Here is a 15,565-nt window from a genome sequence, read left to right as displayed (position 1 = left end):
AGAAAAGCTTATAAATGTACCTCATATAATTTTTTTTACTCACATTATGAATATGTATCATAATTTAATGTTCCATGGTTATTTAAAAAAATATTCATTTATCTTACAGAGAAAACATTGACGTATTTTTTAAAAATAAATTAAAAATTAAAATTTCAAATTCCCAAGAATTAGGTGTTAATATAACTAGTAATATATAATCTTTGTTCACTTTTTTATATAATCTACTGCTCTGCTTGGAAGCATGGTTAATACTCAAAGTCTTCACCAGCAAGCTACTGTAGCTTATCAAGAAATTTCAACACTAAATAAATCAGAATGGTTGGTCACGAAGAGTCTGCTAATCGATAGATGACTTCAATTCTGTCAAAGTAAACAAAATGGAATATATGTACAGCCTACCACATTTCTTAATTAAATATCTAGTAAATATTTTTGCAGTCATCAACTTGGAACAAATAGATGGAAACCAACAAAAGTAAGAAAGGGGCCTTTCCATTTTATTTACATTCCTACGTACCATATGCTCATGTTTTTTTTCTTTCTTTTTAATTTTTTTTATAATTTTCCTTAATTTTCAAATTTGTCTTTCTTTGACTTGAGTGAGTAATCTGGTATCTATAAATACCTGCTGCAATTGCATACTTCGCCTCACACAAATATCTGTGCTAATTTAAGAACACAATATTTGAACAATATATTTGGTTCCAACAAGAGAAATACATGGCTTCACAAGTTTCTCAAATCCTTGCTTCACCCCATACTTCCATCCCCTGCAACATGGAAAATCGCCCCAAGGCTGATTTTCACCCTGGCATTTGGGGAGATATCTTCCTCAATTGCCCTAATGAGGTACATATTTTGTATTGTTTTTTTATTGATCTTAATATTGTTTAAATAAATTGTATTTAATAAGAAGAAATTTTCATTTTTGAGCAGGATATTGATACTGCAACTCAACTCCGATATGAAGAACTAAAAGAAGAAGTTAGGCGGATGCTTGTGGCTCCCATGGGTGATAGTTCAAACCAAAAACTGCCCCTAATTGATGCAGTCCAAAGGTTGGGTGTGTATTACCATTTTGAGGAAGAGATTGAAGATGCATTAGAAGCTCTATACCATGACAACAATGATGTTGACAATGATCTCTATACCACCTCTCTTCGATTTCGATTACTTAGAGAGCATGGCTTCAATGTTTCATGTGGTAATTTAGTTTTTACTTTACGCAATCCTTATCCTTAATACTTTTTAATATATATAAGATGATTGAGCCTACCAATGTTTTTGATAATGACTTTTGGGTATTGTTTGAGCAGAGGTATTCGATAAGTTCAAAGATGAGGAAGGAAATTTCATGTCATCCATAACCACTGATGTGAAAGGACTGTTGGAGCTTTATGAAGCTTCGTATATGCGGGTGCATGGGGAAGATATATTGGATGAGGCAATTTCTTTCACCACCACTCACCTAACTCTTGCAGCACCGACTTTAGAGTATCCATTGTCGGAACAAGTTGCACATGCCTTAAAACAGTCCATCCGAAGAGGCTTGCCAAGGGTCGAGGCTAGGCGATACATTTCGATATACCAGGATATTGAATCCCATAATAAGGCATTGTTGGAATTTGCAAAGATAGATTTCAACTTGTTACAGCTTTTGCATAGGAAAGAGCTAAGTGAAATTTGTAGGTAAGAGTTTGAATGTTAGACTTCAAAATCCTAACACTCTACTAAGTGAAATGACGATTAGGTTGTGGTAATGGGTTTGAAATCTGTTGTTTGTTTTTTTTATAGGTGGTGGAAGGATTTAGACTTTACAAAAAAGTTACCATTTGCGAGAGATAGAGTGGTTGAAGGTTACTTTTGGATAATGGGAGTGTACTTTGAGCCACAATACTCTCTTGGTAGAAAGATGATGACAAAAGTAATTGCCATGGCATCCATCGTAGATGACACGTATGACTCATATGCAACATATGATGAGCTCATTCCCTATACAAATGCAATCGAGAGGTTAGTTTTGTGAATGTACATTTATTTTGAAGTATATACATGATCAATGATGAAATTTATTAAACATTTAGCCTCGGAAATGGGTTTCAGGTGGGATATTAAATGTATGGATGAGCTCCCAGAATTCATGAAAATAAGCTATAAGGCACTATTAGATGTTTATGAAGAAATGGAGCAACTAACGGCAGAGCAAGGGAGACAATACCGTGTTGAATATGCAAGGAAGGCTGTAAGTAGATTGACAGTTAACTTGGATATAAAATACTTTATAATTATCCACAAATTAACATCCAATTTTGTTTCAATAAAGTTATACAGTTGAAATGTTAGTCAGTATTAATTGTTATATTTTGATGTTTGTGCAGATGATACGACTTGCTCAAGCTTACCTTTTGGAAGCCAAATGGACCCATCAAAACTACAAACCAACATTTGAGGAGTTTAGGGATAATGCATTGCCAACCTCGGGCTATGGCATGCTTGCTATTACAGCTTTTGTGGGCATGGGAGATGTTATAACTCCAGAGACATTTGCATGGGCAACCAATGACCCTAAGATCATCAAAGCTTCCACAATAATTTGCAGGTTCATGGATGACATCGCTGAACACAAGTTCAAGCATCGGAGAGAAGATGATTGCTCAGCCATCGAGTGCTACATGGAACAATATGGCGTAACGGCACAAGAGGCATATGATGAATTCAACAAGCATATAGAGAGCTCCTGGAAGGACGTTAACGAAGAGTTCCTGAAACCAACAGAAATGCCAGTACCCGTTCTAAATAGAAGTCTCAACCTTGCGAGAGTAATGGATGTACTTTACAGAGAAGGTGATGGTTATACACATGTTGGCAAAGCTGCTAAAGGTGGGATCACTTCATTGCTCATTGACCCTATCCCACTTTGAACCTATGTGCCAGTTGGAATTGCAATTCATTGAGCAATCGAATTAATAAAGTAAGTTAAACTGCAACGACGAGAATTGATTTTAACTTATTTGTTTTCTTCATTTATGTAAAAGGTTAATAAATTCCACCTCCTTTATATTTTTTTATTTTCTAATCTTGTAAAACTCATTGCTTATGCGTAAAAAAAAAGTTGTCCATTATTCTACATGTGATATTAAAAAAGTTGTTATTGTACTAAATATTTTTTTTATGAAAAAAATAATTTATATATTAAAGATGTTCCATTATTAGTTTAAAAAGGAATATTTGGGTTTTTTTATTTAATTTTGACCCAACTATAACTATAGGTCCAATCTAAGTTAAAATATAAATATGAGAAGCCCAACTCCGAATAAGATGAGCAGGGGAAGGGAAGATAATATACAATAAAATAAATCAATAAAAAGATAGTCCTTGAAATTGATTTGTTTATTTTCCGATGAAGTTAAATTTAAATACTAAATTTAGGTACCAAAATGAGTTTTGAAGTTAAACTCAAGTATTAAATTATGACAAAAAAATAAGTTCTGAATCCAAATACTATATTAATTTCTTTTGTTATATATAAAACATTTTAGGGCATAATTTTAATAAACAGACTATTTTACCATCACCTAAGGACGAAACTACAATTCAGAATATAGTAGTTTTAGCCTAATTGGATGTATCAAAATCAATAAGAAAAAAGTGACTAGGATTGTGGAAATTTGAAATTCACGACGACGACGACGAATACATGCAAGTATAAAATTAAGTATTGATATTGTTTTCTATTTCTTTAACATTCACATTAACTATATAGTCCTTCCACCACCTCTGCTACCATTCTTCTTCCATGGCCGAACTGCCTTTAGTTGATGCAAGCCTTCAACGTTGTTGACAACCCATTTCGGCTCAACTTTCACAACACAAATACATAACATCACCATCCCGAATGCCATCCCACATCCATACTCCATTAACAAAGCTTTCCACCAAAATCCATCTTCACTTTCTTCTTCACCAGGCAATGCTTGTTTCCCAGAGTTTAATGGTGGAACAGTTGGATCCTGCAATTTGAGGAGTCGACTGTGCAACAATGGATTCCCCAAGTAAGATTCTTCCTCGAATGTTGCTAATTGCCCAATATTAGGAATTTGACCAGCAATCTGAGGATTGAATGAAATGTTGAACTTGCTAAGCTCATTCAAACAATTCAAGTTGGTTGGGAATATGCCTGAGAAATTATTGTGTGACAGATCAAGATTCTGTAAACAATTCAGGTTCCCAATTTCCCTTGGAATTTGACCTGAAAATTTGTTCCAGGAGATATTCAGTACCACAAGTGGCAAATTTCCAATCTCTACAGGAAGTTCCCCATTGAATTGATTGTAACTCAAATGTAACACACTGAAATGCTGCATTTTACCAATATCTGAAGGGACTTCCCCTGTGAGTTGATTGCCACTTAGTTGAAGATAACCTGAAACTCGATATTTTCGAACCGGTGAACCTTTAACACAAACTTGGAAAAAACCATATCCTTGAAGCAACTGATCCCATACGTTTTTGCAAATCTTCCTGGTAAGAATTGTGTATATAAAACCAAAAGGTGAGTAATCCATTGTTAGCAGCCTCTTGGTTACCAAGCAGTCGCTAGGACCAGCAATCATCACGTTACTTCGTCGGTTCGATTCGAATGTTAGAGTGGGATTTCTTCCAATGTTTGCTAACTCAGGTGGGAATCTTCCGGAAAGTTGATTGTTAGCAAGGTTTAGCCACAATAAGCTACTGCAATTTCCAAGTTCACCCGGGATTTCACCAGTGAGTGAATTGTTTGCAAGCATTAACCACAAGAGAGACCTTAAGCTTCCGATGGAAGGCGGGATCGACCGGATGAGCCGATTGAAAGAGAGATCAAGAGCTTGAAGTTGTGACAAGTCGCCATACTGTGGTGGTATAGGACCAGTAAATTGATTGTAGGCTAAGATTAAGAACTTCAAACCTACCATTTCAGAGAATTCAGCTGGTAAATGTCCAGAAAAATTGTTGTAGCTTAAGTCTAGTCTTGAAATATTTGTGAGCTTGTGAATCCCAGAAGAACTTAATCCATCAATATATGAATTCCCTTGAAGAACAAGAGATTTCAATTGTCTGAATCTACCAAAAATCTCTTGTAATCGTCCACCAAAATTGTTGTAGCTCAAATCCAGAACAGCCAAGTTGTTCAGATACAATAGAGATTCTGGAATCACTCTAGAAAACTCGTTGTTTCCCAATAGTAAGCCTTCAAGGGTGGAAATTGATCCAAGCTCTGATGGAATTGGCCCTGAAAATTTGTTTCCCCACAGATTCAACATAACCAATTTCTTACAATTTGAAATTTCCCTTGGAACTTCGCCATGGAACATGTTTACTGATAAATCCAGGCCTTTCAGATTACAATTGTCTGAAAAACTTGATGCAGGAATTAGTCCACTGACACGGTTTTCAGAAACTGAAAACTCCACTAACCTTGAAAAACCAGTCCAAATATTACCAGTAAATTTGTTGGAGCTTAAGTCCAGATACATCAGATTCAAGCACCCATCAAAGTACGTGTCAATTCTACCAATGAAATTGTTCATTGAAAGGTTTGCAACAACTAACCTGTTGCAAATTGCAGGGAAACTAAACTTAACTTCCCCATGAAACCGGTTAGTTGACAAATCAAGCTTCTCTAACCTGGCCAATCCAGTCAACTTGAGCTCACCTCCAAGAATATTATGTGATAAGTTGAGGTAGACAAGGTTATGGCATCTGTTTAAATCATCTGGAATCAATCCCTTGAGTGTGTTCCTAGAGAAATCAAGGTGATGAAGTTGAGTCAAAGCTGAGAAATTGTTGAACATTTCCCCAGAAATTTTGCTGTCAGAGAGGTTTATACCAGTAACCCTCTCCATATCAGGGGAGCACATGATTCCATGCCACTCACATGGATTTGAAGTCCATCGATTCCATCCCGAGTACCTTCCTCGATTCACTCGGTTTTGGTTTTCCAGAAATGATTTCAGGTTCAACAGGATTTCTCTGTCTGTGTTTAGAGAATTTCCTGACACAGTAATGAAAGCTGCAAATCCAAAAAAAAAACCAGTTCAACATCACCAATCCATATCCAAAATGATTAAAAGTAAAATAAACAGAGAAAAGAGTATATTTAAAACCTGTGATTAGGATTAAGAACATAAGAACAACTGTGGAACACCATGTGTTAGCTTTGCCTTGGAACATGATTTTTGTTTTTCTTATTCCTGTCTGAAAATTTAGTCTTGTAGGAATGAGTTCTTTAAACAGTAAACAATCAACTGAAACATAAAAACCCAGATTGTTATTATTTTATGGGAAATAAGAAGGAAATTCAATTACTAAAGGTTATGAACTTAGAAGAACCAAAAGTCAATTAGTCGTAACTACTACGTTGTTTTGATTTATTCCAACTTGTATGACTAGTAATGCTATTTTGACTTGACTTTGACAAAAACAACTTCTAAACGTGTGTTTCTCAGCGATTTACAACTCCACTTATTGATTGCGTAAAACTAGTTTGTTACTCATGCGATGCGCGGTTAATTTTATTTATTTAATATATATTAATAGTAAAAATTATCTGGGGACAGACAAACAATTTTATAATACATTAGTTCATTATTTCACTAGGATAACATACATGGAGAATTGGACATAGCACAATTTCAAGAACACAACAAGCTACATATTTAGGATTACAAGCAAATAAGTTTCAGAGTTTGTATTGGATCAGTCTGATCCAACATTTACTTATATTAAGGTTTTCAGCATCTTCCACACCACTCCAAGGTAAAGAAGAGCTTTAACTAAGATGAGCCAAGAATGATTTGCCTAGCAACCAAAACCTGTTGCAGATCGATTCGGTTGCTGCAGAGAAAAGTGGGTTTGGTTCAACCCAAACCCTCTAATCCCTTAGTATGGGTTGCAAACAGTGATCTGCTGGTGCAACCCACCTGTTGGGCATGACTGAGCCACTCCCATTTTCCATCATCACTGGGAATGAATGAAACGACAGTCCAAGATGATTGATTGGGAAATTATGCTCAAGTTCTTCCCTGGAGTACATGCTAGTCACTTCTGAACCTGAAAGTGTTAAGCCACCTCCAATGGCTTCCTTGGATGAGTTCAAGGTTCCACTGTCGGATTGCAGGACTTCAGAGTTTTGTGAACCTGTAGTGTGAAGATCTTTTCCTTCAACATATTTCTTCGTCTCCTTTTCATCTTTTCCGGTTTTCGTATTCAAGAAACGGCCACCACATCCCCTCGGCCGACGCATAGCGTGCAGATGGCGAGAGTAATGCATATATGGCTGAGGAATAAAAGCAGAAGAAAAAACTTAATATTTCTGGTATAGGAACACATTCCAATATACCAACCACATCCATGATCTTTATACCTTTCGAGCTTTAGTGAGTTTATTCTCTAGAACAGCCTTTGCACGAGATTGCCGACGCCTAAGGATTCCATTGTACTGCTTGGCATTTACATATATCGGTCCATCCTCTGATGCTATGTTTAATGGCAGCATAACACGACCCTAAGACATAGTCATAATGGGTGACCATATGAATCAACTGTATACATAAATCTAGAGACTACGTTAGGTTAGAGATAATAGAAGACGAACCGAAACTGGAGGTCCATAAGTTGAGAAAACTCCATAGCATTGATCCATGTAAGGATATTTTGCACAGACCTATGATTGAAGTTAGCAAGGATAAAAAATGTTAGCAAAAAGAAATGAATCACCTTGTGAAGAAAGTTGATAAAAATACCATTCTACTTGGAGTCAGATTTTATGTTTTGTCCCGGTAAAAAAGTAAATTGGTTTTTTTATTAAAAATTTCATTCATTTATATGGTTAAAAATTAGCTAGCAACGTGATGCACTATGTGTACCTCATGTTAACATATAAAAACCAATTTTTAACAGCAAAAATAGATGAAATTTTAATAGAACGATTAGTATACTCTTTGATTTAACGTATAATAATTAATTTACTCATTTTTTGAATAGAAAAAAATACAATCCAATACCTAATATAATATCCGGGATACTTTTACTGAAGAAAATTCGAAACAAATATTCATATTACCATGGGCGGCTGACCACATCCTAGTTCAAAGCGAGAATGCTGTTCTGATGGAACTGATTGCAGAGATATGACGGTCGGAGATTTTTGTCCATCCCCTGAACATTTGCCATCACCTGAATGGTAAATCATTTGGCTGGTTAGTACTATTACTAGTCGGGTACATTAATAAAAGTCCTCAAAAATCATATTTGTATCTATTTTGGAGAAAAAAATATTGTATAAAATTGTAATTTTATGTCATTCTTATCACTTTTCAATAGTAGAATAACAAATAAGATTTTTTGTTTTTTCTCCTGAAAAAATTTAAATTCAACTAAAAATACTAAAAATAAAGAGTAAAAATTTGATTTGTCATTCTTTTATTGAAAAAAGATAAGAATAATATAAAATTACAATTTCATACAATCTATTCTCGTATTTAAAGGGCGGTTACAGACCACATTTTCATATTTCTGTACAAATATATACTAAAGCCAACATTAATCTTGGGTAGCAAGCTAGAAAAGAACCACTTATTTCTACATGATCATGAAGATTGATTATTAGACAAAACAAAATTATGTAAAATAAAAAATAAAAAGCATTTCAAAGCTTTAAGTTGCCTTATCCTTTAAGTTTTCATATCCCAAGAAATCATGGCTACTTCTAAGTTCTAACTACTTTATCTAAAACGACAAAAGTGGGCATTCACACACCAAAAGTAAAAGAACTGTAAATTTATTTCTGCATATGTTCCCTTTATGTTTTTTAAGATTAGTGGATGATGGAAAATTGAAGGAGAAAAGTGAAAACATGGAAAACATTTGGCATAATTTTTTTGGCCCTTAATTTTATAAAAAATCATTTTAGTCCTTTATTTAATATTCGCATCTTTTAGCCCTTAAACTTGAATTTTTGTCAAATCGCCCAAAATAAATGAAAAAGTTAAACATTGGTACAATTTGTTGATGTGGGCATACACGTGGATTGCTACGCAGATGACATGCCAGCATTTAATTAAATTTTTAAAATTTAAAAAGTACTAAAATTTTTATATATTTTTAATATTTTTAATATTTTTATTTTTAAAAAATAATTTATCTAATTTTTAAAATTTTTAAAAATTAATTAAATGGTGTCATGTTATCTACATGTTAATCCACGTGTATGTCACATCAACAAAGTTAAAAAAATATTAATTTTTTCATCCATTTTAGGGTAATTTAAAAAAAACACAAATGTAAAAACTAAAAAAGACAAAAAATTAAATAAAATGTTAAAATGACTTCTTTTTTTTTATAAAATTAGAAGGCCATATAAATCATTATCCCAAAATATATTTTTCCCATTGTTGTGCCCATGAGAAAGCTCGAAAAGTTGAAATTAAATATAATATTTCTTTATATCATTACAAAATAGAATTGAAAATAATAATAATAATAATAATAATAAAGACTTCAGAAGCCATAAATTATATTTTGCCTACCACAGCCTTATCTCTAACCAAATTGTGATAAAGAGATGGATATATTTTATATTCATAATGCAGGTTAAATTTTCCTATTAATCTGTAAAGAAGATGTGGATTTAATTTTTATTTTTATTTTATCAGTCTTATATTTTGTGAATTTTAAAAATTCAATTTTAATCTAAACACTAATAATTAAATTTATTTGGCTACATTTTATTATTAGTATTGTATTATGCATATAGTTTTTGGAATTTTGAAATTTTAGTCTTAACTTAAAGTGTAATTGTTAAATCCACTAACTAGCATTTTGTATGATATGCCAAACAAGAAGTTAATATAGCTTTATACATCTATAATATGTTTGACATATAAGATATTGAAAATAGAAAGAGTAACTCTCATTTGATCAAAATTAAATATATATATATATATATAAAAGGACTAAATCCGCACTTAAGCATATTATAAGAATTAATAGTAAAATTTAACCTAAACTTTCTAGATAATTTCAAATTTATGAACTCTAATAGTACCTTCTTCACCCTTTCCTTTTTAAATCAAGGCTCAAAAACAACTTCCAAGAAATGAAGAATTTCTCAATCGTAGGCATAGAAGTATTTCTCTATAGCAAATTCAATATAGGGAAAAAAACCCACTTGATTTTAAGATATAAACCTAAAAAATTGCAAGAGATTACCAGGGAATATAGTGAAGTGAGCAGGATTCCCTTTGTTCAGTCCTTGTTCAGTGACTCTCCCAGCTTGTTTAGTACAAGTGAGATGATCTCCATTAGAGGGATGTTCCATCAACAAATTCTTCAATTGCCCACAAGATTCCCCATAAATGGATGACTGAGATCCAAGCGCACTCCACCAAGGCTGTGACGGTACTGGTGCCAACTGCCCCATGGGATTATGAACAATCCCATCATGTTCTTTCACATGCAGAGTTTGCATGGCCATTCTAAACTCTCAAAGTGATCCCAGAAAAGTATCAATATTTAATTCCTGCAATACAAAGCATGTAATTAACATAAATCACAAACTTTTGCTCAACTTTTGATCCATACATATGTAAAGGCTCCACCAAAGCAACTTCGAAAGAGATCAAGTGCACAAACCAAAAAGCACCCAGAATTGGATAAGACAAAAGGGGGCCAAAACCCCATAGCAAAAAAATAAAAGATCATCAGACCCTGAACCAGACAAGAAGAAGAAGAAGAAGACTCACAGAGCAGGTTGAGGAGTAATTTGTTAGTTGAAGAGAGAGGCTGAGAAACCCCATTTGTTAGGAGCCATGTCGGCACAATTTCAAGCAAAAGAAATTAGAGATGGCTACTGTTCAAAGAATGAGAGAGAAAGGGGTGATGGGGTGGAGGGCTGATAAAAGCATACAAGTGTAATGGAAACTACACGCTGCTTACCAATCACCTTCAATTTTCATGCAACTCTTTTGTACTATTATACAATAGAATACCAATACTACACTCACCTTAAATAAATAATACCAAACCTATTCTCACATTCTTTATAGCACATAAATTATACTATATCTGTCTCTTGTAACTTGTTTTTTTCTTTTCCCTTCTGGTCATAATTTTATATATTTTATATCATCTTTTAAATCTAACAAATTCGGGTATTTTATGATAAATTTAAATATTTGGGGTTCAAGTTTATCATCAAGAGAATGAAAAAGAAAATCTAACCTTTTGGTTGCTAATGTCCTAGCTTTATTAGATTAACAGTAATATTCTTTTTCTTTAAATTTAAGAGTTTGCTACTATCTTTTTTTGGGTGAATTACAATAATAAGGTAAAGTCCGAACAATCAACGCGATTAGTATGACTCAAATTTAGACCATATCTAAAATGATGAGCATTATTAACCATCAAACCATCACATGGAGTTCACCAATTTAACCTATCTAAAAGCTCTTTCTATAATGGTGAAATAATATCTCTTAATTAATTGAATATTATAAATGATATGCTAAGAAGTGGTAGATATGTCACAGCATTAATTTTAACTTTCAAGGTTGGCAGAAAATTACTTTTGGAGATTAAAGTATCGAAAAGTATGCCCTACAAGTTATGTCTTGGTCCACTAATTAGCATTAACTTTTTTTTAAAAAAATTCTTTATTACAATAAAATAACTTTTTTATCAATATAATATTAAAGAGGGAGGATGAGGATGACTGAATTTGAACCACTAATATTTAAATCTCAACAAATACTCTGATTAATACACAATTTGAATTTAAAATAACATTTGCTTTATTTTTGTGGATAATAGATTTAGATATTCACATTCATTATTTACTTTACTTTCTATATTTTATATTTTAGTTTTTTGAATTTATTAAATTAGAATATTTAACGAATTTTGACATTTATCCAATAAGTTAATTGATTTAAATTCAAATTTAGATAATAATATTCAAATTTAACACATATAATAAACAAATGCATATTTTAAATTTAATTAATAAATCCTAATTTAAAATTTATAGAAATTTTTTATCAATGATCTTCCATATATAAATCAAATTCAAGCTTCATACTTATTGAAATAACGGTATGAAAGAAGTGTTTTTTTTTTTTGGAAAAGAAAAACTCAGATACATTAAACTAAGCCACAATGAGCTATAAACCCATTAATATTATCCGCACGTAATCTTGTTTCCAATTGTTCAAGTATTTCCCTAAAGAGTTGTATTTCAAATGTCTTGTCAGAAATCATATTGATTATACAGTCGACCACCTGATTCATTTTTCTTGAAATGTGTCTAATACTCCATTGGTCTATATTCTTTAGTATTCGATTTATCCTCCGGAAGAATTTGCCAAATGTCTATCTTGGAGAGCATTAACCACCTCTAAATTATTAGTATGAATCAAGACATTGTTGAAACAAGAATCAAACCATCCATGATACCTTAAAGCTCAACATCAAAGACCGAACACTCTCCCAAATAAACAGAAAAGTGCAGTAACCTGAGACTAATTTTTTTTACCGCTAATGTAATAGTAAAATTTGTGTGGGTTAAAATTAATTAACATTAAATTAATTAAAATTTAACCATTCTCATTCCTGACTTAATGATTATAATGTAATTGTTTGTATCAAGAAAAATTACACTAAAAATTTTAAAATATTAATAATATAATCAACTTTCAACAGATTCCGACAATAAAAAGTTGTTCCCAAACCCAAATAATTACAAGCAAAATATTAATAAATTTATTATTAAATGGATGCTTTAAAGAATTTCTGAACTTTATGCTTTGCTCTCTATGCCACAAATTATAGTAAGAATAGAAATATGGTTAGTATGTGGCTTTCTAGCTTCTTTGCTTCACTTAGCAGAGACGCTTCCATTCCATGCCATCAAGATTCCTTCTTAATTAATTTACCTTAAAGTTTTTTTAAAAAATGCTAAGAATATATATATTTATATTAAACATGAATCATTCTAGGAAAAAAAAAGGCAAAGGAATAAGAAAGAGGACCACAAGCTTTAAGATGTTAAATATTTTCTTTAGTATAAATTCTATACGGACTTCACCCATTTTTAGTCATTTTCCCTTTTTAAAACAAAAAATGTAATCAAGAGTCAATGTTAAGGCAATAGCAATAATATGAATCTTGTTTCTTCAAAATAATAATAATAATCATATGATTCTTGTAATTTCGGCAATACTTTTAAAATGAGCTCTATTTTGTTCATGTGTTTTTTCAATAGTTGCTATTTATCTTTTAATTATTAAATAAGTTATTGGTAAAATGAAAAAGGGTAAATTATACCCAAAGTCACTAATTTATTAGTATGTTTATGTTTTGGTCACTCAACTTCAAGAAGTTACAAAAAGGTCTTTGAATTTTCATTTAAGTCACTAGGTTGTTAAAATCATCGTTGCATGGCCTTCTCTGTTTGCACCACATGCATCAATTGAAAGCTTTCCTTCCATTCCTCTTCCGTAGGTCAGTTTTTTTTATGGAACAGCTTTGAACGTCACGAATTTGCGAATCAAAATCCAAAAAGTTTTCTTCTCTGATCTCCGATACTAGCTGTGAAACTGACTTAGATTTAAGGTATGTTCTTCTTCTCATCGATGGGTATTGACCCATTGTACCAATCATTGAATCGTTTCTTAGAGTTTCTAGCTGGACTTCTTTTTAAAACTTAACAACCCAATAACTTAAATAAAAAATTTCAAATAATTCAATGATAATTTTATAATTTTTTTAAAATTGAGTGATCAAAATTTAAAACTTACTAATAGATTAGTAACTTTAGGGGTATTTAACCCAATTTTTTTTTTCCAAAAACAAAGAGAATCTCGAAGTTAGCCCTAACTATGGTGCATACAAAGAGTATTTTGTATCCATATTTTTACAAAAGATGCCATTCTTGTTATTTAAGAATAACTTCAAATGTCATGTGTGATTAATAGGGGTGACCAAAACTCTATTTGATTCAAAAAAATCGAATTCTTTTTTTGAATTTTGAGTTAATTTAATTGAGTTCGAGCCAAGTTAAACAATTTGAATAACTTGAATAGTTTCAATAGTAAATTGGTATAAATTCTGTTTTGGTCTCTGCCAATTTTGAAAATAAGCAAATTGATCTTTTTCTCAACAAAAATTACAAAAAAAAATATTTTTCAAAAATTCAAATTAATTTTTAAAATTTAAAATATTTATAAAAATTTCAAAAAAAAATCTAAAAATATATAAAGAAAGTTAATTTTTTTTTCTAAAATAATAATTTTGGGACTTAAATAAGTTAATTAATGGTTTAAGTTTATCATACTAAATTATCTTATTTTTTTATTATTTTGTTTTGAAAATTTTTTATATATATATGATTTCAAATTTATGTGCTCTAATATGAAATTAGTTATACTGTAACAAGATTTAAATTTGACATGTTTAATTTTTTAATTCAACTCGAACATTTTCACTTGATTTGACTCGACTTAAATTTCATTTCACTTGACTAAATTCGAAAAAAATTCAAATCGAATTAGAATAATAAAATAGAACTCGTTAACTCCAATATTTTTTACTCAATTCAATTGAACACTAACCCTTAACAACTACTCATCATATAAAATGTTTGTGTGTTTTCTTTGTGATTTTTATCTTCACTTTTAATAAAATTTTATTGGTTAACATTTTGAGTCTCGCTGATAATTTTGATTTATTAAAATAAATTACACTCTAGGAGATTCACAATGAGTTGAAATCTTATAGCAATTTTGATCCAGTTTTAAATATCTCAATTCTTTTAATTATTAACCTATGTAATATGTTTTTATATTTTTGACGAATTTGAAATTTAGTTATTATATTTTTAATTTTAAGATTTTTTTATTTTCATATTTCAAAATTCGAATCTAATTTTTAACATTGTTAAATTTTTTAGTGTGTCATTTTGAAAATTTTTTTTAAAAAAAATCACTGGTATCAATATAACTAAAAAAAATAGCATTGTAATGAATCTAAATTTAACAAAATAATTTTAACAATATTAATAGATAGACTTGAATTTTGAAATATGAAAAGTAGAGAGACTAAATTCCTAAAAATAAAAGTATAAAGACTAAATTTTAAATTTACAAAGAGTATATAGACTTATGACATGTTTTAACTTAACTTTTGCTACCCAAATTACTAAATAGTAATAAAAATATGTATACTACTGTATATAAAAAGAAAGCCGTTTTTTTTACATTACTAATAAAATGGTTAAATTTTAATTTTGGTCTCGATTAGTTAAATTTTAATTTTGGCCTCTTTATTTTTTTAGGTTATATAAGAATATTTAAATTTCAATTTTGATCCCTATATTACACTCCACTTTGATATTTAATCTTTATATTTTAAGTTTTGACATAATTTGGTACTTCAATGTTTATAATATCATTAGCTAGTCTAAATATTTTATTTTGATTAAAATGTTGTTGTGAATTTTTAGAATTGTTAACATTATTAAAATTCTTAG

At 31.0% G+C, this 15,565-nt stretch overlaps 3 protein-coding genes across 3 annotated transcripts; 1 reads left to right on the top strand and 2 right to left on the bottom strand.

Annotated features, from left to right (window-relative positions):
* Window positions 1–647: 647 nt before the first annotated feature.
* Window positions 648–3,130, top strand: LOC107928183 ((+)-delta-cadinene synthase isozyme A). The gene is made up of 6 exons (XM_016859365.2): window positions 648–852; window positions 940–1,207; window positions 1,320–1,692; window positions 1,798–2,016; window positions 2,107–2,245; window positions 2,382–3,130. The coding sequence occupies exons 1-6, from the start codon at window positions 724–726 to the stop codon at window positions 2,922–2,924; spliced, it is 1,671 nt and encodes a 556-aa protein (XP_016714854.2). The 5' UTR covers window positions 648–723; the 3' UTR covers window positions 2,925–3,130.
* Window positions 3,131–3,641: 511 nt separating this feature from the next.
* Window positions 3,642–6,386, bottom strand: LOC107928181 (probable LRR receptor-like serine/threonine-protein kinase At1g74360). The gene is made up of 2 exons (XM_016859363.2): window positions 6,147–6,386; window positions 3,642–6,052 (listed from the first exon to the last, which is right to left on the bottom strand). The coding sequence occupies exons 1-2, from the start codon at window positions 6,211–6,213 to the stop codon at window positions 3,759–3,761; spliced, it is 2,361 nt and encodes a 786-aa protein (XP_016714852.1). The 5' UTR covers window positions 6,214–6,386; the 3' UTR covers window positions 3,642–3,758.
* A 221-nt stretch (window positions 6,387–6,607) lies between these two features.
* Window positions 6,608–11,063, bottom strand: LOC107928144 (nuclear transcription factor Y subunit A-10). Its single transcript, XM_016859331.2, has 6 exons — window positions 10,785–11,063; window positions 10,252–10,561; window positions 8,105–8,217; window positions 7,637–7,705; window positions 7,406–7,546; window positions 6,608–7,318 (listed from the first exon to the last, which is right to left on the bottom strand). Exons 2-6 carry the CDS (start codon window positions 10,514–10,516, stop codon window positions 6,914–6,916), a joined length of 993 nt encoding a protein of 330 aa, XP_016714820.1. The 5' UTR covers window positions 10,517–10,561; window positions 10,785–11,063; the 3' UTR covers window positions 6,608–6,913.
* Between the last annotated feature and the right edge of the window lie 4,502 nt (window positions 11,064–15,565).

The sequence above is a fragment of the Gossypium hirsutum genome, chromosome D01 (genome assembly GCF_007990345.1).
Source record: "Gossypium hirsutum isolate 1008001.06 chromosome D01, Gossypium_hirsutum_v2.1, whole genome shotgun sequence".
NCBI classification, from domain to species: domain Eukaryota; kingdom Viridiplantae; phylum Streptophyta; class Magnoliopsida; order Malvales; family Malvaceae; genus Gossypium; species Gossypium hirsutum.
This window is presented reverse-complemented; position numbering and strand designations above follow the sequence as displayed.